The sequence below is a fragment of the Pan troglodytes genome, chromosome 5 (assembly GCF_028858775.2).
Source record: "Pan troglodytes isolate AG18354 chromosome 5, NHGRI_mPanTro3-v2.0_pri, whole genome shotgun sequence".
In the NCBI taxonomy this organism is placed as follows: domain Eukaryota; kingdom Metazoa; phylum Chordata; class Mammalia; order Primates; family Hominidae; genus Pan; species Pan troglodytes.
Window position 1 is genome coordinate 173,119,443 of NC_072403.2, and position 24,401 is coordinate 173,143,843.

At 37.9% G+C, this 24,401-nt stretch overlaps 1 protein-coding gene across 10 annotated transcripts in view; it reads left to right on the forward strand.

Annotated features, from left to right (window-relative positions):
• Positions 1-24,401, forward strand: part of MAP3K4 (mitogen-activated protein kinase kinase kinase 4) — a 125,426-nt gene that overhangs the window by 38,912 nt on the left and 62,113 nt on the right. For all 10 annotated transcript variants that reach the window (XR_010158238.1, XR_010158240.1, XR_010158239.1 and 7 more), the window contains exons 2-3: positions 3,939-4,129; positions 18,290-19,653. Coding sequence is in view for 5 of the 10 variants with exons in the window: in XM_016956586.4 (XP_016812075.3) it covers positions 3,939-4,129; positions 18,290-19,653 (1,555 nt within the window). In the remaining 5 variants the exon portion in view is untranslated. The remainder of the gene's footprint in view (positions 1-3,938; positions 4,130-18,289; positions 19,654-24,401) is intronic.

The following is a 24,401-nucleotide window of genomic DNA, read 5'->3' on the forward strand; positions in this document are numbered from 1 at the left end:
CATATTTCAGATATATTTTTTATCTTTATAATGTCTACTTGAGTCATTTCTGGTCTGTTTCTTTGGGTTTTTCTCCTGGTTTGGATCATATATTTTTTTCTTTGGTATTTTTGTTTGTTTGTTTGTTTGTTTGTTTGAGACAGGGTCTTGCTTTGTCACCCAGGCTGGAGTGCAGTGGCGCCAGCTCAAGTGATCCTCTCGCCTCTGTCTCCTTGAGTAGCTGGGACCACAGGTGCATGCCACCACACCTGGTTAATTTTTTGTATTTTTTGTAGAGATGGGGTTTTGCCATGTTGTCCAGGCTGGTCTCAAACTCCTGAGCACAAGCAATTTGCCCACCTCAGCCTCCCCAGGTGCTGGGATTACAGACATGAGCCATTGCACTTGGCTGGTAATTTTTTGATAGGATGGAAAACATTGTGAATGTTATTTATTAGGTGCTAGACTCTTTTTAAAAGAAAGTTTCTTTAAATACTGTTGGATTTTGTTCTGACATGTAGGTGTTACTAAGTTGCTTGGATGGAATGTAAACCAGTATCTTTTCCAACAAGTGAGAATACCATGTTGACTGCATTAAGTAAATCCTAAGAAAGTATTAAATACATTTTAATTACGAATTATAAGTATAGTGGCTGGTAGTACCATATGACATTTTCCTAACTCGTTTTCTGTGATGCTTAATGCGTAAGGAAGGATAAAATATACTGTGTTTTGTCTTATTTTAATATTTTGTTTATGACAGTATTCATCTTCGTTTCAGTGTGATTTTTAAATGTTTACTGCTAGAATAATTAGATAATTTAGAAATACTTTGAAGTCAGTAGTTGTTCATTGTGTCTATGTGAATGTATAAGGATAAGACAGATGACTTTTGGTTTTGTAATAAATGCAGATCGGAAAACAAGGGATTGTTAGCTTCTATAGAATTATTACAAGGATTTATTCTTGTACTTTTATTTGAGAGTACAGCCACATTAATTTTTCCATGTGTAGAGAAATAATTTGTCTACAGTTGGAGGATAGCACAACACAAATATTCTTCTGGGTCCCCAATGTAAAGTCTTCATAAAAGTTAGCCTTTTTATTATATGTACTTTCTTAGACCCTCTTTATCTGCTAAAGCACAGGACTCAATTCCCATGGCATGTAGATCCCACAAAGTTACTTCTTTATTTATTTTTAAAAAATCAGCTGTGCTTGTCTTTTTAGATTGTGACGCTCCTCAGTTCGGGGGGCTTGACATTTGGATCACTGAGGTTTGATATTATCAGTCCCTCTTCACAACAATTCTCCTCCACTTTCACTCTGCATTGCATTAATTCATCATCCACACAGTACTGCTAGATACTAGCAAAACAGACCATTTTTTATTTTTCGTAGCCCTTTATTTCCATTACTTTAATTTTAAAAACACCTTTACAACTGAATTTCCTGAAATGGTTAGAATGTAGACCTTTAAAATTCCAGATTATTAGTCTTAATAGTCTTAGAAAGATTCAATAATGGATGCTTCACCCATCCAGGATGGCTGAGACATGGCCTTAGCTTCTGAGTTCACATTCCTCCTCACCACAAAGGATGTGTTTTGAAAGAGATTTTGTTCGCTATTTTGTATCTGATTTCATTTTTCTAATTATCCTGTTATTCACTGCTGTCTGGCTTTGATGTATTTAACTGACTAAACATCTATGCTGTAGTTTCCTGGCAGTTACCATTCTTATGTGTTAAGTGCATTATTATGAAAAGCACTGAATGAGAGCCCTATGCTGGACAGTCCTGGAGATTCAAAAGTAATAAAATACAGTCTTTTCTTAGCGTTTCCTTTAAGTATATTAAGTGTGGAAATTAAATGAAAACAGAAACCTTATAATATTGAGTTCGAAAGAATTCAGCAGATGTTTCAGATGTTAAAAGTGCTTCCAGGCCTACACCATGCTCAACTCCTAGGTGAGCTTCTCTCTTAAGGTGAAGCAGATGAGCAAGAACTCAGGTTCCCTCACTGAGCACAGTGACCTCCAAGGCCTGTGATATGAGTGGTATCAAGCATTTAGTGAACACTTACTATATTCTGACTCTTTTGTTAAGTGTACATTGTTGGGTTTAATCCTCATAGGAATAAGTATTTATAAGTCTAAGTATTTATTATCCTTATTTTGTAAATGTACACAGTAGAGAGAAAATTTGTCCAAGGTCCACCCAGCTAATAGGCAGTACAGCTAGGATTTAAACGTGGGTCTACTACACCACCAAGCCTATGCTGCTTTTCATTCCAAACAGTGTTATTAACCACTGCAACACATGGAAAATAAATAAATGATTTTGGTGCTTAGAGCCATGTTCTTTCATCAGTCAAATCAACTGTTACACAGTGAGTATAGAAGAAGTGGGTGTAAGAAATTTCAAGTTAATCTGTAAGTTTACACTTTATTGTGTGATGTTATGAGACTTAAATAATGTAGTTTAAGGAAATAGGTGCATTTAAAACATATTTCTAAATTTGCACATGGTTTGAAGTTAGCTTTCAGGGCATTTAACTCGCATGTCTTGTGTGTACACATATGTTTAGGAGCACATGTGTACTCTCATAAAGTATTTAGAGTGGTCTTTAAAAATGCGGTTATTAAAAAATCAGTTTTTGACCTGTTAGGGATCTTTTGTAGATTTCAGTACTGTAAATTTTTATAATTCTGCAATATTTTTATTTTTCAAAAGGTAATTTATTTTCTGCAGTTTTGTCAATCTAATTCAATAATAATGGGATCATACATTGTAGAGTAGCTTTTCTGTTTCCCTTATGACTTTGAAATAGCTTTGATTTTATATCAAGATATGAATTGCCCGGAAGAAATGGATTATATACTGGATATAATTTGGAGTTATGTTTATAAAATATAAAGCATATTTATATAAATATAAAGCATATTTTATAAGTGTTCAGAAAGAGGCAGACTGTGATGGTACATATTTGGAAAGAATTTCATGATTGATTCCTTCTGTTTCACTTTTTAAGAATTGTATTTGCTCTCAATTTGTATCATTAAATTTTATTTTGTTAGCTTTGAGAAATTGAACTTTGTCAAAATAGTGATATTATTTGAGAAGTTGGCCAGGGATAGAGAATTGGCAGGCAGTGTTTTTAGAGAACAAATTAATGAGAAATTGCATTTTGAAGGTGAAAAGAAACAATTTTGTTTTTCCTCTTTTACATCATCCTTCTCCCCTGCACCTTGCTTGAGCTCTGCACTGTGGTTTTTTTCTTCCCAATTTTTTATTGTGTTAAAATACACATAAGATAAAATTTAATGTTTTAATCATTTTCAAGTGGTTCAGTGGTATTAAATACATACATAATGTCTGCGCTGTAATTTTTATCAGACAACTTAGGAAATGGACCTGCCATACTTTCTCGGTACTTCGTGCTTTGCTGTGTGGATCATAGCAAAGTGCTCCTATACATTCTGTTTTCTGTGTGTTTCAAAGACAGAAAGAGGCGAGGCACTGAAGTTCAGAGCAGGACTGAACTTGCCCACTCATCAATTAAGCTGTCAGTAGCTAGCACATAAGTACATTTTTAGTTCTGTCTGATTTGTATCTTCTAGTCCTTCACTGGTTTTTCCTTAAGGCATAAGTTTTTAGTTCTATATTTCATTTGTGTTAGAAAGAGCTCTATAAACAAGAGAAACAGAAAGCATAACAGCTCTACCCACGTGGTACTCCTTGTTCATGGTAGGAGAAGCGGCAGTCACAATTATTACTCTCTTCAAGCGAAAGAAAAGTTCTCCTTTTGAGTTTTCACAGGTAAAAATGAGGAGGAGCACAGTGCTGAAGAGATTTTTCTGTACAAAAGTTTTACAAAGAATTATTTAAAAAATTATAAGTAAATTTGAATTCACTTAACTGTGTTACTGAATATTTTCCCTGCACACTGTCTTTCATAGGCAAGAGGGCACATTGGGAGATTCAGCTTGCAAAAGTCCTGAATCTGATCTAGAAGACTTCTCCGATGAAACAAATACAGAGAATCTTTATGGTACCTCTCCCCCCAGCACACCTCGACAGATGAAACGCATGTCAACCAAACATCAGAGGAATAATGTGGGGAGGCCAGCCAGTCGGTCTAATTTGAAAGGTGAGTCTTGTACTTGAAAAGAGGTGTACATGAGAGGGTATGGCACTTGATTGATTCTTTCTACAATAAAGTTAGCAATTTCTTTTATTTTTAATTTGATTTTAATGCTCCTGTAAGGTTCAATTTTTTTTTGGAATTATTACCATTAGTATTAATAAAATTGACACATAGTTTTCCAGAGATAGAAACGTTTGTCCTGAGTAATGGTTAAAGCCAGCAATGCACGGGCATTTGAAGATGTGAAAGAGGGCAAATGTTTCCCAGTGTACTAATACAAGATGGCAACTGGTTACATGGGATAGATGGCCTTCTATTCTTTCAGTCTCTTAGGCTGAAGTTTCTAGAGTTCCTCTGCCCAGAAGTGGTGTATTGGGGATTTGAGGAGAGACAGAGCCAGGCTGTCTTCCCCTGGATTCCCTCTGCTCTCTGCTGGTGCCCCGGGGTGCTATCTTTAGTGTGTAGGGCTCTCTTTTTCATACTAAGCACAGTGACCTCACACCTAACAACCATGACAGAACCTGCTTTCTACTTTTCTCTTTATTTAGGATCATAAAGTCCACATATTGCTCTATTAGACACGGAGAGTTTCGTGCTTTTTTTTCCCCCCAAACCTCCTTTTAGTGGGACGTAACTGTTCTTTTTTTGTGGTAGATAAATTGAACGATACTGCGCTGCAGCCTCCTTGTACCCTACGTGATGGCCTGGAACCTTGTGGTTTTAGAATTTACCTGTTAGTCTCAGCAAACCACTTGTCCTAAAACAAATGCCATATATTCCTGGAATTTATTCAGCTATTACTGCATGAGATGCGGATTTTAGTCTTCATCTTGTCTGAGAAATTTCTTCCTGTTGACCTCACACTCATTTCTACCTCTCCCTTTCTGTAGTCTGTGTTCATTCTTCCTCTTTGTTCTGCTTCCTCTTTCTGTAGATTTCTTCCATATATTGAGCTTTGATGGCTGTTAGTGGCATCTTCACTTTGCATTCCCATCAGAGCCCTTCCTCAAGAGAGCAGGAGGGCAAGAGAAGTGGGTTTTGTTGTGTTGATTTGCTTGAGTGAGATGCTATCCAAGGGAAGTTCCCAAGCAGGAAAGAGTCTTTCCCACAAATGATTTTTCCACATAAGATACTTCTTATAAAACTTGATTTGCTGTAATTTTTTAACCTGTGGCCTGTACTTACCCCTTTGGAAATTTCCCACTGCAATTTGTCATCTTGAAAATCATTTATTGTACATTTTCTCAAAGAAATTTCTCAAATGACTATAGAAGTTTCTTATCTATGGTAGGAATCAGTGAAGTAGCATCTACTGAATCAACATTAGTTAATAAATATTTGCTTCGTGTTAGTAAAGTAAGAAGATGCCGGTAGTACACTTGCTTTTTCTTGTTGATTCATACTGTTTCAGAACATGAGTTGAGAACACAATTTCCCCATTTTATAGATTGAGAAACTGAGGCCCAGGGCTTCAGAGCAAATCTTTTTAAGTCCAGAAGGCTTGAGATAGTGTCAGGACTATTTGTACCACTAGTTCTCATGGTACTCTATTTGGACTTTTTCCTAGTACAAGCAGCAGTGTTTACGCTTATCCGAAGGCAATATTTGAGTTGACTTTATGGTCTTTCACTAATCAGTGAGACAGCCAGTCACTAGATGTTTGTTGAGGTTCTGTTGTCCTGCTAGTCTGTGCGAGAGATAGAGGGAAAGGAAAGGATTGGCCCTTTTCTTCCACAATTTTTAAAATTGTTTATTTTATGAAATTATAGAATTTTAGAGCCGGAAGGAGCCTCAGAGATCATTTGCTCAAGTTCCTGCCGTTTTTCAGATGAAGAAGCTAATGCTCACAGACCCTTTGATTTATAGCTATCTGATAGCAGACCCAGCACACCAAAATCCTTAATAAGTTATTATTTTTCTTATTGCAAAAGATTATGTGTTTGTTGCAGGAAATTCAGAAAATACAGACAAAAGAATAAAAATCACCCATTAAACCTAATACACAAAAGTAGCTTCTTTTACCATTTGTAAAAGCCTGACTACAGACTCTCTAGCTTTTTGCTATATATGTTTATATTGTACTATCTTTACTATTTTATAATGGCTTCTTAAATTTAATGTTTTATGAACTTTTTTTGTCACAGAATAGCCTGTACTTTTAATTTAAATGGCTGCTATATCATTTGTAGCAGCATCTTCACAGTTATCATTAGCAATTACTGGATGCTTACTATGGGTTAATCACTGTGCTTAACACCTCAAAAGAATTATCTTTTGAATACTGTAATAACCCAGTGAGGTGTTGGTCTTATATAATACAAATTTTGAGTATCCCTAATCTACATGCTCCAGAGTCTGAGGCCTTTTGAATACAGACATGATGCTCCAAGGAAATGCTAATTGGAGCATTTTGAACCTCAGATTTTTGGATTTGTGGTGCTTACTCAGAAAGTATAATGCAAATATTCCAAAATCCAAAACACTTCTGGTCCCAAGCATTTCAGATAAAGGACTTTAAACCTGTACTTATTTTACAGCTGGGGAAACTGGCTCAGAGAAGTTTTACGGCTTTTAATTTTAAATGTCTCAGTCACATGTATATTAGAAAGTGGCTTCACATGTATGCCAGCTGGTGAATTATTTCTTGCGGACATTCTTGTTTATGAATACCAAGACAAGGTGGAAATGGGACGCCAGTGGTAGACAAGTGGGCCATTTTAATGTTTTAGTCTTGGTTGTGGTGGTTAATAGTCTTTGAGAATTTATTTGTTCTCAGACTATTGCAGCACCGCATGGTGGACAAAAGCAGAATCTTGGTTGCTTGATCACCCGGACTCCAGTCCTGGTTCCGCTACCTTCTGCGTATGCAGCCTCCATATCTCTTTTTCTTTATCTGTAAAATCATCTGCCTTATAGTGTTGTTAGGATTATGTATTCAGTATTAGTTATCATCATTATTATTGTAAACTCAGGATTTCTTTTATTTTTTCTGAGACGGAGTTTCACTCTTGTTGCCCAGGCTGGAGTGCAGTGGCGCGATCTCACCTCACTGCAACCTCCGCCTCCCGGGTTCAAGCAATTCTCCTGCCTCAGCCTCCCGAGTAGCTAGGACTACAGGCATGCGCCACCATGCCCAACTAATTTTGTATTTTTGGTAGAGACGATGTTTCGCTGTGTTGGCCAGGCTGGTCTCGAACTGCTGACCTCAGGTGATCCACCTGCCTCAGTCTCCCAAAGTGCTGGGATTATAGGCATGAGCAACCATGACCGGTTGTAAACTCAGGATTTCTTCCCAACACTTACTACTTTTTTTCTTGACTTAAATCTTAAAGCAAAATTAAATAATTACATTGTTGACATATCCTTATTAAATGGTGTGCCCATTTTTAGGACCCTGAGTCTTAGATTAAATGATTGTCTCAAGTCATGTAGCTACTGTTCCTGCTTCTGTCCTGCCTGGACTACACATTTCCTTGTATGTCTTCCTAGTCCTTCGCTTTATCTCACTACATAATGCTGCTAGTACATTTTTTTTGTTACTGTTGCTGTTGCCTGTCTTTCCTTCCTTCCATCCTTCCTTTCATCCTCTTCCTTCTTTTCTTTCTTCTGCCTTTCTCACGCTTTCTCTCCTCACTTCCTTTTTTCCTTTCCTCCCTCTGTTCTTTCCTTATTTCTCCTCCATTCTTTCCATTGAATCAGCATTTGAGTGACTCCGTAGGCATGTGCTCTTTTGGAAGATGAATTAAGACCTAGTTCCAGGTCAAGTAGGGAGTACACAAATGACCAACAGTACAGGCTCATCTGGATGCACACAGGAGGCAGTATTGAGAAGACCTGGGCTTGGGAAGACTTCTGGAACAAGTGACATTTGTGCTGTGACCTCAAAGCCGAGTCAGGAAGACCAGTATTTCAGACTAGCATGTGACTCATAATAATATATTGGCCCCCTCAGTATTTTGAGGAGCTTTTTAGAATTAATTGGATTGGTCAGATTTATTTAAAAAGCTGTCCAAGGAAATGTGAACTGTTACATTATTTCTTTCTCACTGCAACAGGCAAAGGATCTCTGAGTCATACTATTAACTTTAGAACTGTGGTCAGAGTTGGACTCATCTTTTAAACAGTCACCAATAACATTTACATTTTTCAGATTATCTATTGTGTAACAAACCACTGTGAAACTTAGTGGCATGAAAGAGCAATTATTTTATTGCTCATGATTCTGTGGTTCAGGTGTGTAGGCAGGGTACAGGTCATCCCTGTCCCAGGATGTCTGGAGCCTTGGCTGGAATAGCTCAGTTGGCTGGAAACATCCTGGCTTGGCTGGGGCCCTAAGTCTGAGCCCTCATTTTTTTTGTCTGCATAGTGTCTGCTGGATGTCAAACATCCACGATGGCTCCCTCACTCACATATGTGTCTGTTCACTTGGGCTGAGAGAGCAGGAACAGCTGAGGGCTGCTGGCACAGTTTTCTTTCCATGTGATCTTCCTCATGGCTAGCCCAGGGTGGTCCTTGGGTAATTGGACTTCTTACACGGCAGCTGTCTTTCCTCAGAGCCAGTGTTTTGAGAGACTGAGGTGGAAATCGCAGGCCTTCTTAGGCCTTAGCTTCCGCGGTTGTGCAGTGTCACTTCTGTTGTGTTCTTTTAGTTCCATGAGGCTGGCCCAAATTCACTGTGGGAGGCGACTGCTCAAGGCAGCGGTACCAGGTCGGGTTTGTAGGTTACTTTAGGAAGTTAACTGCCACATGCATTCATTGTAAAGCTTTGGGGAATTAGAATCTGGTCAGTCATACTGTCTTTGCTTCCCCTAGCCCCGAACCCGCAAAAATGCAAAAAAACAAAACAAAACAAAAAAAACATCAAGTACATCCCTGAAGGAATGTAAGGACTCAGAAAGGTAACTGAGGGGACTATTTAGAGGAAGAGATATGAACCAGCAATACTGGCCTTTTAGCTATGGTAGCCATGCTCATGAACTGATTATACGGGTATGATTCTTGAAATGTTATTACCTCTGTAGGCTCAGAGTAGCTACTATTGTCATGTATTGTTTTTCATAATTGTAAATTCAGATCTTGAGAAAATTGATAGCCCTAATTGTGCATATGTGTGATTGGACAATTGACTCATTGAAATTATTTGATGGAATTATAATAGTGCTAATTTCCTGCAAATCGTTAACCAGTGACATGTTAGAATGGGAAGTTATAGACAGGAGAAATTAGAGATAAAACATTGGTACTAAGAAGAATGCCTGTAAATAAGCTCTTAGTTTTGTAAAGATAAGAGAGATGCACACCATAATACAGCATTATGGAATTTTACAAAGTTAGTTGAATTAGAACATCCAACATATAACTGCTCTTTTCCACTTAGTAATAGGTGGAGGCCATTGTTCTGTGTAAGGACATTTAAACTAAGGTATTGTTTGGATCATTATAACCATGTTCCCTAGAGCGTGTTTCCATATTTTCAAACAAAAAATACTATTGTGGGGAGCATCTCTGTTCATTTATCTTTACTCATATATGGAGTATTTTTGTAGATTAGATACATAGTGGTGGAATTGCTGTATTGAATGGTATGTGTGTTTTAATTTGGTAGATATTGTGCATGTCATTCTGCAAAAGGACAGTTCATTTTGATACTCCTACCAACAATGTATGAATACCTCGTTTCTTTGTATTTTCTATATTATTAATATAAAAATCTGCCAGTTTAGCTGTTTAAATTTGCCTATTTCTCATTTTATATTTATCTTTACTAAGGAGAATATAGTTGGGGATTGTGGTTGAATGCATAAGGCCAGTATGAAATTTACTGGAAATATGAGGCTACATACGAGTACTATATATAGACATTTACATGGTGTGTGTGCAACCTACACACACACAGATATATACAGCTTCAGAAATGTCTCACTTGAATCACAGTATTTAATTGAATGCAACTATTTAGAAAACGTGAGGAATCAAAGAAAGTTATCAAAGCCCCATTACTTTATATTGCAATCACGAGGATTGTGGGTCCCTGGAAACTGAATGCAGATTTTATTGTGTGCATGTGTGCATTTTTGTAAGGAGTCCATAGTTTTCATCAGATTCGCAAATGTAGTCTGTGACCCAAATAAGGTTAAGAAGCATTGACCTAGATATCATTTAACATGAATTTAACAAAACTGCTCATCCTGACATGAGTTGCACTCAAAGGATAAAGCCATCAGATGCATAGCAAATTCAAAATTAGTGCAAAGGCTACAAGGTCTCTTCCACACTAGCCAAGAACAGAGATAGTCCCCCAACTCCACATTTGCTGGTTTTACAGAAAATGACTTTTTAAAAGGTCATAAATGTCAACAAGTTTGTTCAGTAAGAGGATATTATCTTTGTGCAAATAGGGATAGAAGAGAGGCAGTGACTCCTGTGAGGTCCACCCACTTTCTCCCCATTGATCAAACACTGTTCTCCATGCTGCTGGCCAGTGGGTTCTGCAGGTGCAGTTAACCTCCCTAACCTGTTGATGTTGAGTTAATGAAAGGGAGATTGTCTTCCACGGGCTGGCTTAATCAGAAGCCTGGGAGCCACCTGGAGGAGAAGGTGAAGCAGCCATGTCCAGAGTGTGAGTAGGAGAAGGCTGTGGGTAGGAGAAGGCCAAGGTGGAGCAGAGCTAGAACTGCTGCCCTGGAAGGAGGGCCTGGTGGCTTCCAGCCCAAGGAATAGCAGGAGGACCAGCCCTACCTCCAGCACCTGCCCAAGGAACATATAGCTCTAGGATTCACTTTCTCAGGACCCAACCTGACTACCTATCGGCAAATCCATGAATGCTGACCATGCAGATGGCTTCCCAGCACCTGTCTGTGGGTAACTATCTCTAACAGGAGCCCCTGGGGGCTGGAGTGCAGGCTACTGGCATCTCTACGCTGCCAGTCATCCCTGGTCCTTCCCCTAACCCTGCTGAGGCCCAGGACCCTCAGCCCACAGGCATCTGTGAGGGAGCAAGGAAGTGAACCCCTGAGATATGGCCATTTGCAGGGCTGTCGCATGGAGGACTTGCCTCTAGGGGCTCAGCTGGTATGGGGGCAAGGGTAGGGCCAGGAGCCTGTTGTCGGCTAAGGCTCCAGAGAGGACCATGGCCATCGCAGCAGCAGCTTTAGATCTGGTGACTTTCAGGAGCACAGGAAATCATCTTCCTGATGCCTCGGACATGGCCCCCAGGTGCACTTGGGCCTCAAGTGGGGCTGCCCTGTGCAGCCACTCCCACTACAGCTTGTGCAGGGCTTTAAGCTCAGTGCCTTGTCTTGGACCTTTTAGACCAGTGTGGCTGTTACATAGAGAGTTGACCAGCAGAAACTGGTATCTCCACTTCAGGTGTGGGCTACTTGTGGTACCAGATGGACAGAAGGTGGACAGACTCCACCCATGGACAGGCAGATGCTCTCAGGGAGGGTAAAGGCCTTGAGTTATTGTTTCTTTTTTTTTTTTTTTTTTTTTTTTTAAGAGATGGGGTCTTGCTATGTTGCCCAGACTGGCCCGGAACCTCTGGACTCAAGTGATCCTCCCGCCTCAGCTTCCAGAGTAGCTGACCCTCCTGGTGCGTGTCACCACCACAAGTTTCAGGCCTTCTTTTAAAGGGCTTTTATGTGATTAAGTCAGGCCCACTCAAGAAAATCTCCCTTTTGATTAAACAAAAATGAGCTGGCTAAGGACTTTAATTATATCTACACAGTCCCTTCTTAGCAGCAGGATGTTAGTGTATGTTTCAACAGTGGAGAGAAGAGGCTGTGTACTACAAAATGGCTGCTGCGTCTCATGGCCCAGCCTTCACCAAAAAGCTGAAAATTCCTGTCTTATTGGGAAAACTTTCTTAATTTATATGATAGTTTAAAAAAAGGCATTTTATCTAAAGACTGTGTTTGAGTGTTGGGTAAGGATGATTAGCTCTGCATGACCTGGAAGTCTGCTATCTGACGTCCCAGTTGATGTAACCTACCAGGTAAACTCGAGTGAACTCAGTGAACAGGCTTGATTTCATACTGTGGTGAGTGTTACGTTTAGCACCACAGGAGCTAGCTGCGGTGTTATTTGAGATTATGCTTTTGGATAATGGTAGTCATTACCAATTTATAGCAATTAAGATTTTGATACGTTTTGGACAATATTTAGTCAAATATAACTGTTTGTTCTTAAGGTTGGTTTAAGAGAAAGACAGTCAAACCATTTTTTTCCTTAAATGTTTGTTTTCTTTTTAATATAGCAGAAGGAAGTACATTCAGTTTATCTCATAGTTTAAGTCGGTGAAATAGGAATTTAAAAGACACCCAAGCCAAAGCCCGTTTCAGGGCATTGCTGGGCGATCATTGTCAGCTTCATTTTGCATTTCTATTCTAGCACTGCCATAGCGGGATGGTCATCAGCCATAGCTGGGTTACAGAAGTAGAGCAAATATTTTGCAATTTATGTGAGAATTTGCACACACACACACATCCCTGTTAGGAAATATCTCAAGGTGTGTGTGTGTGCATGCATGCGTGTGCATATATATATGTGTGTGTAAATGTGTGTATCTGCTAACAGTAGTGAAATTAGAATGTTTGCTTTTTAAAGAATATCATACCTGATGTAAAATGGAGCTGGTAAAATGGTTACAAGTCAGATTCAATCTATATAGCTAGTGAAATGTTTGTGTCAACCAGAGTGGATTTAAATCCATATTTCAGCTCTTTAGTCTAAACTTAGCCTGACTTCCAGGGTCCTGGTTTGTGTTTCCAGGCTTCCATATACAGGCTCAGTGTTCAGCCACACTCTTTTCTTTGCTGCCCTTGTGTCTCTTCTTTGCTGGCTTCAGATATGCTCTTGCCTTCTTTACTTCCCTTATTTAAGCTTCCATTCTTCGAGGCCCCAGATCAAGTACTTCCTTTTACTTTAAGCCTTTACAGACTAGTTAGCCTGTGTAATCTTTTGTGGTACTCGCTGTCTTAGCCTTTCCTTGGTCAGTTGGTACTGCCTTGCAAACACCTTTGACAAGTCCAAGGATGGTGTGGTGGCACCAACTTGGGCTAGGACCCCTGTTCTGACATTAACCATGTGTCTAACCATCTGTGTTCTGTGGTAATCTTCATCATCATGTTGTTATGAAAATTATGACAATGTCTGTGAAGCCCTTACCTGGAAAATGGAAGCTGGATAAAGCAATTTCTCAAAATGTGGAGCCATTGTAGCCATGTCAGAGATACGTGCACTTTAGCAGGAACGCAGTGATTTCGAACATACACTGAAATTTGAGAAGTTGAATTAGATGATCTCTAAGTCCCTTCAGGTTGCTGACTTGTCTGGTATTCTAGTTCATCATTACTCTGAAGATCATCTCATACTTAAAGATTATCCATCTGTTTACATCTCATTTGAGAGCTCAAATAAGGCTGGTTTCTAAAATTTGGACAATATGTATATGGGAGAACATAAACATTGCAAGAGTTTGATTAAAAATACAATTAATATATATTCTAAAGAGCCATTTTTAGTTGTAGATGGTGGGAATTCATTTGTTTGTCTTATATCCGTCAAGTGAACCATATCGCTTGTCATTGGTTCCTTTTAGTTTCATTATAAAGTTTTCTTTTAAAAAAATTTTTATGTTCTTCTGATTTTACCAGAATTATTGGTGATTGGCCAAAGGAAAAAGTGTTCCAGAGGTTTGCTTTAATTGTGCTACAAAAATCACACCATTTCATTTATAGTCACTTGGGAGATCAGGTGTCCCATTCATCTTAAGTTATTAAGAACTATTTTTGTAGTCCTGTAATTAGAACTTGCCAAATAAAACATTCTATATAGCTAATTCCTGTACTTTTTATTCATTTTCCTTTTCAGAATTCTGCTCTGTTTCCATTTGACTTTTGTTAATTGCAAAGGAATTTAGTATTAATAGGAAACCAAAAAAACAAGCACACCTGTCCATCAGTAATAGGCTTTTGGTTGTTATTAAAAAGTTCCTTAGTCATGTCAGAGTGGGTAAAGACAAAATGTAAAAATGCTCAGGGAAATGACTAAATCTATAGACTACCCCCGCACCCAGCACCCTAATGTTGTTCTCAGATCTCCCTTAATTGATAAGTCCCTTATGATTTTATAGAGGCCTAACTGGTCATCAGTTGCCAGAAAGCACTCTTGGGTTTACTCTCTGTGTTAGTCCATTTTGCGTTGGCTATAAAGGAATACTTGAGACTGGGTAATGTGTAAAGAAAGAGGTATATTTGGCTCATGGTTCTGTATGCTATACAAGCGTGGCACCAATATCAACTCAGCTTCTGGTGAAGCCTCAAGAAGCTTTTACTCATGGCGGAAGGTGAAGAGGAAGCAGGCATGTCACATGGAGAGAGAGGGAACAAGAGAGAGCTCTCACATGAACTAATAGAGCGAGGACTCGCTGGTTCCCGTGGGGAGGGCACTAAGCCATCCATGAGGAATCTGCCCCCATGACCCAGACATCTCTCATCAGGCCCCACTTCCAACACTGGGGGTCACATTTCAGCATGAGATTTGGAGGGGGCAAATATACAAACCAAATCACCCTCTCCTTCTGTCACAAGTATATTATTTTAAAAATGTAGCTACTGCTGAGGTAGAGTAATTGGTATATCCTTTTTGCACAGTAGCTAGACACGAGTTTGTCTATTTTAAGTTCGAATTGCATCATTATTTAAACTAAGATGTATGAATTTATATTTTGTATATATTTTTCCAAAACCAACTTGGGTTTTGTTTTGGGGTGGGGGGGAACAAAAAGCTTCTCTGTCCCATCTTGCTCCTTTCCCAATTTGCTTTTCCTTAAACCTACTATGTAGGTCCAAATATTAAACCATTGCTTTATCTGAACACAAAATTTCAAAAAATTGTGTAATAGACTGTTTTGTATGCTGTGAGATAAACTTAACAAGATTTGTATTTAACCTATAAAAGTTACTTTTTCAGGCTTGCTGAAATGAGATTATGTTTGTGTGGAAAAATGGGATTGTGGCATTTTTTCTTAGATTGCTTTCATTGTTGGAGTAAAGGTCTAGGGTGAGAAGCTTCATCTGTTATTATTTTCATGTTTTGCCCCTGGTAAGTGTAGCACAGATTTGGAATAATGCTTGTAGCCAGTCTTCTGGGACTATTAAAGTCATTTAATCCTTAGTTTTCACTTAGGACCTTTCAGTCATAGATTAGAAGAACTTGGATAAATTATATAAGAAAAGTAATATTTTTTCACTCTCAACTATTACTTTCCAATTATAAATTGTATGCAGATAGTCTGTGGCCATTATCAATAATGCACCACATTAGTTCTATAAAGTATTTTTAAAATCCCAAAACCTAAGCCAGCAAGATTGTTTTTTATTTCACAATTTTTTGTTTTCTTTGACTCAAAATCATTTATTTGGGTGTACATAATAGTTAATACACATTCTATTCTAGGTCTTCATTGCCTTTCTTCTGCACACTTTTCTTGGATGTTCTTATCTACTATCACGATATTAAATAATATCTGTACATACTAATAATTTCCAAATCCATTTCTCTGGATTTCTCTCCTAAGCCCAACATGTATGTTTTTTTAGTTACCTATAGATATTTCCACATGTATGTCCCATAGGCACGTCAAATTCAGTGTATTAGAAACTAAACTCATTTTCTTTACCTCCAGTCCTACACAGTGATACAATGTATATGTCATTTTGTGTTTCCCAGTAATAAAGTATAATATAAATTATCTTGAAAAATATAGTGGAGTTAAATGTGGAAGCACTGGTCATTTTTGCTTTCAAAATACCATTGGTTAACCAAATAGTATGTATGTGCTCTGTTAATAAAGGTATAAAAAACACAGTTAAATGCATCAGAGCAAGAGAATTAAAGTTGGTCTAAGCAATTTTTTTATATAAATTAGAGTTGATAAGCATTTATAGCTAGAAACAATGAAACTGTGAAGAAATTTTCTTAAATGGACTATATAAAAAGTTTAAAGACATTTAGAAGTAGATTAGTACTAAAGATAAAAATTCTATCTTAAAAATTTTAAATTTAAAAAATAATAATAATAGTAGTTTGTATACTAAAATACAGCAAAAAATCTCTATGGACAGATTGGTTTAAAACCTTTTTTGATGGATCATAAAGTAAATTTAAGGCAAGTTTAATATAAGGTAAACCAAGCTATAAGTGCTCTTTGGGAAATTTGTTTAAAAATCCTTATTTTAAGACTAATTTGAATCGATTAGGAAGTAAATTGGTTTTAAGCAAATTTTCATTGGTGCATTGGTTTGTGGTATATTGGTTTGTAACCCATGTAAATATACCCTATTCCATCAAATCTGAAGATATACTAATATGTCTTTAGATATTACATTCACAACTAATCTCATATATTCCCAACTAATCACCTAAAACTAGGTGATATTATATACTAAGAAAATTATATAATAATTTCTTAGTATAATTATTATATTAATAATATAATATATAATAAAATTCTTAGTATATAAGAAATATATACTAAGAGATTATAATATATTCTAAGGTAAAAACAGCTTATAATCGATGGTGTGTTCTTATAATTGGAATTTTTATTTATTTAAAGAGATCTTTTATACTTTCTGATATGTAGATATATATTTCACTTATGCGCATATATATATATATATATATGTTTTAAAAAAATGGGCCAGGCATAGTGGCTCATGCCTGTAATCTCAGCACTTTGGGAGACAGAGGTGGGAGGATTGCTTGAGCCCAGGAATTTGGGACCAGCTTAGGAAACATAGTGGGATCCTGTCTCTACCAAAAAAAAAAAAAATTAGCTGGGTGTGGTGATGCGTGCCTGTGGTTCTAGCTACTTGGGAGGCTGAGGCGGGAGGATCACTCGAGCCCAGGAAGTTGAGGCTGCACTCCAGCCTGTCTCAGAAAAAAAGAAAAATGTAAATGAAAAATATTGGCAAATATGTCCCTAAAACTTACTTATATCATCATTGATTATATATAACATTCTAATTTCAGAGATGTTAACGTATGAAAAAATATGTGTCCTAGATTCAGTGAAATAAACTATGCCTTTCAGTGTAGAGGGTAGATTGAGATGGCGTTATAGGTTTGGGCATTATCGATATATGATGTGGAAATGAATGAGACCACCCAGGGAGAAGAGATCTAAGATTAGCACTTGGAGAAACATTAACATTTTATGTAGTGAGCAAAGCTCCAAGGAGGTATTTGAAAAGAAGGGACTTAAGGAAGTGTAAGAACCCAGAAGCAACAGAATGAAAGGATTTCAGTAACGTAGAGCAATTAATAGTGTTAAAAGTGCCATACAGGAAAGAGGATGTATGTGTGTTCATTTTAAAGCTTGGAATCAGATTATAGAACCTTTTCTAGATGTTTGAAGGAAGTGGGTGATTTTTGCTTTTTTCGCATTAATTGTAAATGATTTTACATGCCAGTATAACATACTAAGCAAATTATACCAAATTAGTCTATATGTCTTCAGTCTTGCTAATTTTAAATTTAAAATGTTATTGCCCACTTGTTTGTGGCAAAGGAGAAATAAAGGAATAGAATAAACTAAGGTCAGTGTTTTTGTCTGTCAACTGTCTTTCAGTTTTTTATGAGAATAATCTTAGGGTGCCTTAAGTAGTCTTGCATCAATGTGCCTAATTTTATCAATGAGAAAAGTAATCCAGATAATTTACGTGATTTCCTCTTAAGTTTACACTTTTAGCTAATGACAAATGCAGGAATTAAATATATTTTCTCATCCAGGTGTCCGTCAGATTTCCCATGCTGTTTCTTCCTCCTTAAATTGAAGGTGATTACTTACGGAAATTTGGTTAAATGATTTGATAACTATGCTTTGTAGCATAGAGAGAAATAAGCTAGTTTAGGTAATTAGTTGTGAATATAAGAGAATACAGCAAATACTGGAAAAATGGATAAATTTTTTTAAAATATAGAAAATGTCATATATATTTTTTGATTCCTTTAATTTTTATTTAGGATATGGTATGCTTTTTTTTCTTCCATTAGCAGTCTGAAAATATAAATACGTGTGAATACCAGTTTTATTGAAAATATTGAGAGTAGCTTCATATTTTAGAGTTATATAATGTTCTGTTTATTTTTTTTTAATAGAAAAAATGAATGCACCAAATCAGCCTCCACATAAAGACACTGGAAAAACAGTGGAGAATGTGGAAGAATACAGCTATAAGCAGGAGAAGAAGATCCGAGCAGCTCTTAGAACAACAGAGCGTGATCATAAAAAAAATGTACAGTGCTCATTCATGTTAGACTCAGTGGGTGGATCTTTGCCAAAAAAATCAATTCCAGATGTGGATCTCAATAAGCCTTACCTCAGCCTTGGCTGTAGCAATGCTAAGCTTCCAGTATCTGTGCCCATGCCTATAGCCAGACCTGCACGCCAGACTTCTAGGACTGACTGTCCAGCAGATCGTTTAAAGTTTTTTGAAACATTACGACTTTTGCTAAAGCTTACCTCAGTCTCAAAGAAAAAAGACAGGGAGCAAAGAGGACAAGAAAATACATCTGGTTTCTGGCTTAACCGATCTAACGAACTGATCTGGTTAGAGCTACAAGCCTGGCATGCAGGACGGACAATTAACGACCAGGACTTCTTTTTATATACAGCCCGTCAAGCCATCCCAGATATTATTAATGAAATCCTTACTTTCAAAGTCGACTATGGGAGCTTCGCCTTTGTTAGAGATAGAGCTGGTTTTAATGGTACTTCAGTAGAAGGGCAGTGCAAAGCCACTCCTGGAACAAAGACTGTAGGTTACTCAACACATCATGAGCATCTCCAACGCCAGAGGGTCTCATTTGAGCAGGTAAAACGGATAATGGAGCTGCTAGAGTACATAGAAGCACTTTATCCATCATTGCAGGCTCTTCAGAAGGACTATGAAAAATATGCTGCAAAAGACTTCCAGGACAGGGTGCAGGCACTCTGTTTGTGGTTAAACATCACAAAAGACTTAAATCAGAAATTAAGGATTATGGGCACTGTTTTGGGCATCAAGAATTTATCAGACATTGGCTGGCCAGTGTTTGAAATCCCTTCCCCTCGACCATCCAAAGGTAATGAGCCGGAGTATGAGGGTGATGACACAGAAGGAGAATTAAAGGAGTTGGAAAGTAGTACGGATGAGAGTGAAGAAGAACAAATCTCTGATCCTAGGGTACCGGAAATCAGACAGCCCATAGATAACAGCTTCGACATCCAGTCGCGGGACTGCATATCCAAGAAGCTTGAGAGGCTCGAATCTGAGGATGATTCTCTTGGCTGGGGAGCACCAGACTGGAGCACAGAAGCAGGCTTTAGTAGACATTGTCTGACTTCTATTTATAGACCATTTGTAGACAAAGCACTGAAGCAGATGGGGTTAAGAAAGTTAATTTTAAGACTTCACAAGCTAATGGATGGTTCCTTGCAAAGGGCACGTATAGCATTGGTAAAGAACGATCGTCCAGTGGAGGTAGGTTTCCAGTAGGTATTAATACAATGATATCCTTAGTTCCATTTATTTATTGCAAATTATAATGTTGGTGTTATGTACTTTCATATTCTAATATTTTTGAACACAAATGGCGGTTATAAATTGCACATTTAAGCATTTCTGTAAAGTACTATGATTAAATAGATCTATGAAAACTGCATGAAATTTAGTGAATTAAGTGCAGGGTGGTATGTGGAGGGAATAAGTTCAACCACGTAAATACAGGATGGCAAAGGACAGGCTGGGTATAAACAAAAATGGAAGGAAGAAAGCCATAGTCATGGATGACCACAAGCTGCATGTGAGTCAGGAAAAAAGTCCACGTCACACTCAGGTGTTTATAAATGAATAGGGCGCCCAAGGTCAAGGAGAGAGTTCTTTCTCTATCCTTTGAAGTTGTTTTCTCTCTTTTGATTAGCATGTCAAGTTTTGGTCACTGTATTTTAAAGAGATGTAAATTATAGAGAAATGTCAGAATGATCAAGGGGAAAAAGCCAACACTATCTCGCGAGGTTAAAGTGTTCGGTGCAGGTGATGAAAGTTTAAGGGAAGTCCTGATTTTTGTCCGATATGTGTTTCGATATGTGTAGATTTTTGTGAGAGGAATGTGCCCACTAGAGGAAGTGACTTGAAAACAGTATAGATTTGCTTTTGATAGCTTGACGTGTTATAAATTCCTTATTGTAAAGGGTGGTAATATTAGACAAGGGCATTTTGTGGGATATCATTCTTGAGAGTCCAAAATAGTACTGTACAAGTGATTTTGCTTTTCTGGTGAGTTTGCGTGTTCGTCTGGCTAAAAGTGAAACCCAAATCTTTGAAATACCTTATACCCATGTTAAGTCTGTGATTCTGAATTTTAGTAGCTGTATACATACATATGTACAATCCCCTTGGTATCAGAGGTGGTTTGGTTTTGGGACTTCCCACGGATCCCAAAATCCGAAAATGCTCAAGTCCCTCATACAAAATGATGCAGTATTTGCATATAACCAATGCACAACCTCGTATGCTTTAAATAATCTCGAGATTATGTGTAATGCCTTACGTAATATAAATGCTGTGTAAATGGTTGTTAATACTGTATAGTTTGGGGAATAATGGCAAGAAAAAAGTTTGTACATGTTTAATACAGATGTAGTTTTTCTTCCCAAATACTTCTGATCTGCAGTTGGTTGAATTCATGGATGTGGAACCCACGGATATGGAGAGCCAACTGTATATACTTGTTATTTTTATTTTTTTAACTTCATTTTTTTTTTACACAGCCTGGCTTGCTTTAAATTCATTAACGATAAACAACTTGGAAACTATGGAAAACACCTGAAGAGAACTTGAGTTTGCAAGATTTTAATTTTTTATTCTGACAGCCGGATTATGAGCCCTTAGGAGGAACGGGTTAAGCATTCACATAAATTCAGGAAGATGTTTACAACATGAACCAGTGCTTTGTAGCTATATTTTAAGAGATTTACTTTGAATATTATTTTGATTAGAAATCTTAAACATGAATGGCTGGAGTGGTTTAATTTCATTGAGGACATATGTTGGCAAGACAGGATTGATGTTTAATTTGTATTGTGACCACTGGTTTTGAAGTAACATGAGTGAAGAAAAAAGTCCTGGCAGTACCAACATCCCTTGGTATCTCATCCCAGGGGGATTTGTTCCAGGACCCCCATGGACACTCAAATCCTTGGATGCTCCAGTCCCTCATATAAAATGGTGTAGTATTTACATACAACCTATGTGCATCCTCCTGTATGCTTTAAATCATCTATAGATTACTTATAATACCTAATACAATGTAAATGCTATGTAAATAGTTGTTATACTGTATCTTTTTTATTTGTATTATTACTATTACTGTTTTAGAGACGAGATCTCACTACGTTGCCCAGGCTGGACTCAAACTCATGGGCTAAAACAGTCCTCCTGCCTTAGCCTCCTGAGTAGCTTGTATTACTTTTTATTGTTGTATTCTTATTTTTAATGTTTTTTCAAACATTCTTGATCTGCGGATGCATATCCCAGGGTTTCAGAGGGCTGACTGTATAACCTCACCTCTAATTCAGTGGTTCTTATAGGAGAGCAGCACATGAGAAGAGGCCACGGTGGGGCGGGGGTGAGTTGGACCTGTCGGGCTTCCGGAAACTGCTTCACCCACCCTCCCTCCCCAAATTGTCTTCCTTCCTCTCCAGGCTCTTCGTGGTGATTAACTATTGCTACTAATGAGGATTGTATCCCTTAGATATGTTATAGCAAGAAAAGATTGAGAACACGTGCCCTACATCTTATATTAGAACTCATGTTGAAAAAAGACAGTAATAGTTTCCCCAGAGTTCTGAATTCTCATCTGAGTTGTAGTTCTTTGGTTTGACCAATTGAGATTTCGCTGAAGAGGTCATCTTTGTTATAGAAGAAAAGAAACACGAATTCAAAGTTTATAAGGTATATAACTGAAAGACTTTATTAGAATTTTGTGTAGATTGTTTGCTTTTCAAAAAATGAACTACAGAAGCCGCTGTTGTTTTAAATTTTGGTTCATAAGATGCTAAGTGTTCATCAGATAATGAAAGAGTAACAGAGAGCGAAAGTGGGACTTCTTCAGTATTGGCGATTAATCCAAACTAACAAAAGATAAGGCTCTACAATTCTAATTAACTTAGTGGGAAAGTAAGATTTTATTTTTATTCCCACTTTAGGAACATAATTTCTATAAAGGGAGGCGTGTGTGTATGCGTGCTTGTGTGTGTATGTGTGTGAATATGTGTACAGTCCCCCACTCCCAGGTTTGTTTTAGTCGTTTTATTTGGTATGTCAGGAAAAGAGTCACAATTTTGAAGTCCATTAACTGGGTTTCATTTCTCACTGTGACCCTTTCTTACCATAGAACGTTGTGGATAGGAATCTTTCTGACTCGAAGCCTTTGCATTTATAGAGTGGGTATAATACTACCTTCTTACCTACCTCACAAGGTGGTTGTTGTGAGGCTGAAAAAGATAGGCGGTAAGTGATGTTTTCATTCCCACACTGCTATAAAGAAATGCCTGAGACTGGGTAATTAATAAAGAAAAGAGGTTTAATTGGCTTATGGTCCCACAGATTGTATAGGAAGCATGGCAGGCAACATCAGCTTCTGGGGAGGCCTCAGGGAACTATAGTCATGATGGAAGGCAAAGCCAGAGCAGGCACTTCTCATGGCTGGAGCGCGGGCGGGGTGAAGGTGCTCCATTCTTTTAAACAACCAGATCTCTTGACAGCTCACTCACCATCATGAGAACAGCACCAATGGGATGGTACTAAACAGTCACCTCCCACCAGGCCCCACCCCCAACATTGGGGATTACTATTCAACATAGGGTGGAGACACAGATCCACATCTTATCAAATGGTAAAATGCTCTACAAATCAACCATAAACTTTTAGAAGTTTTATTACTTTTTCTTCCTTGAAGCTAACTGTAAATCCATATGGGTGCAACTGTATTTTTATTTTTAAGATATCTTCTGCCTTTTAACCTCTGCCAAATAATTGTACATTTTAAGGGCATACATTTTAGGCAGTAAAACCTTTTAGGTTTGAGGACTTTTTTGTTTGTTTGTTTGTTTTTGAGACAAAGTCTCATTCTGTTTCCTAGGCTGGAGTGTAATGGGAAGATCTCGGCTCACTGCAACCTCTGTCTCCCGGGTTCAGGCAATTCTCCTGTCTCAGCCTCTTGAGTAGCTGGGATTACAAGCGTGCACCACCATGCCTGGCTAATTTTTTGTGTTTTTAATAGAGACGGGGGTTTCACCATGTTGGCCAGGCTAGTCTTGAACTCCTGACCCCAAATGATCCACCTGCCTCCGCCTCCCAAAGTGCTGGGATTACAGGCGTGAGCCACTGCGCCTGGCTAGTGTTATTGTTCTTAATTGTTAAAATATCTGAACTGACAAGGTACCACAGATTGTACATAATGCATATTTTGCAGTTTTTGTGGTTTCGTGATAATAGGAATGAATATAGGTGAAGGATTTTGTAGAAAAGAAGAAATACACATGTGATGTTTGATTTTTCTTATCTATGTCTTTATATATTTTTTGATTACGTTACTTATAACCAGTGTTTGCAAAGCACATGTGATCTTACATTTAATTTCCCTTTGTAAGCATGCTTTACAAAATAATTTTTTTTTGAGACAGAGTTTCGCTCTTGTTGCCCAGGCTGGAGTGCAATGGCACTATCTCAGCTCCCTGAGACCTTTGCCTTGGGGGTTCAGGCTATTCTCCTGCCTCAGCCTCCGGAGTAGCTGGGATTACAGGCATGCGCCACTATGCCTGGCTAATTTTTGTATTTTTAGTAGAGATGGTGTTTCACCATGTTGGTCAGGCTGGTCTCAAACTCCTGACCTCAGGTGATCCACCCGCCTTGGCCTCCCAAAGTGCTGGGATGATAGGTGTGAGCCACCGCGCCTGGCCCAAACTAATTTTTCTCTAAAACTTTATTATATTTCAAAATCTTTTAAAAGAACTGAACTAGCGATACTAAAAAAAAATCTGTTTGCAGTTTGTTTTCATAATATGAATGCCATAAATGCCTTTAATGATTTGTTCAAAATTATATGAAGTTGTAGCTCTGTACCTTCTGTAAATTGATTTCCTCAGGACACATTTCTAGTTACATAGGCAGTCTCTAATTGAAACAAATGGATTAGTTTCCAGAGTCCACTTGAATAGGCAGTTGTT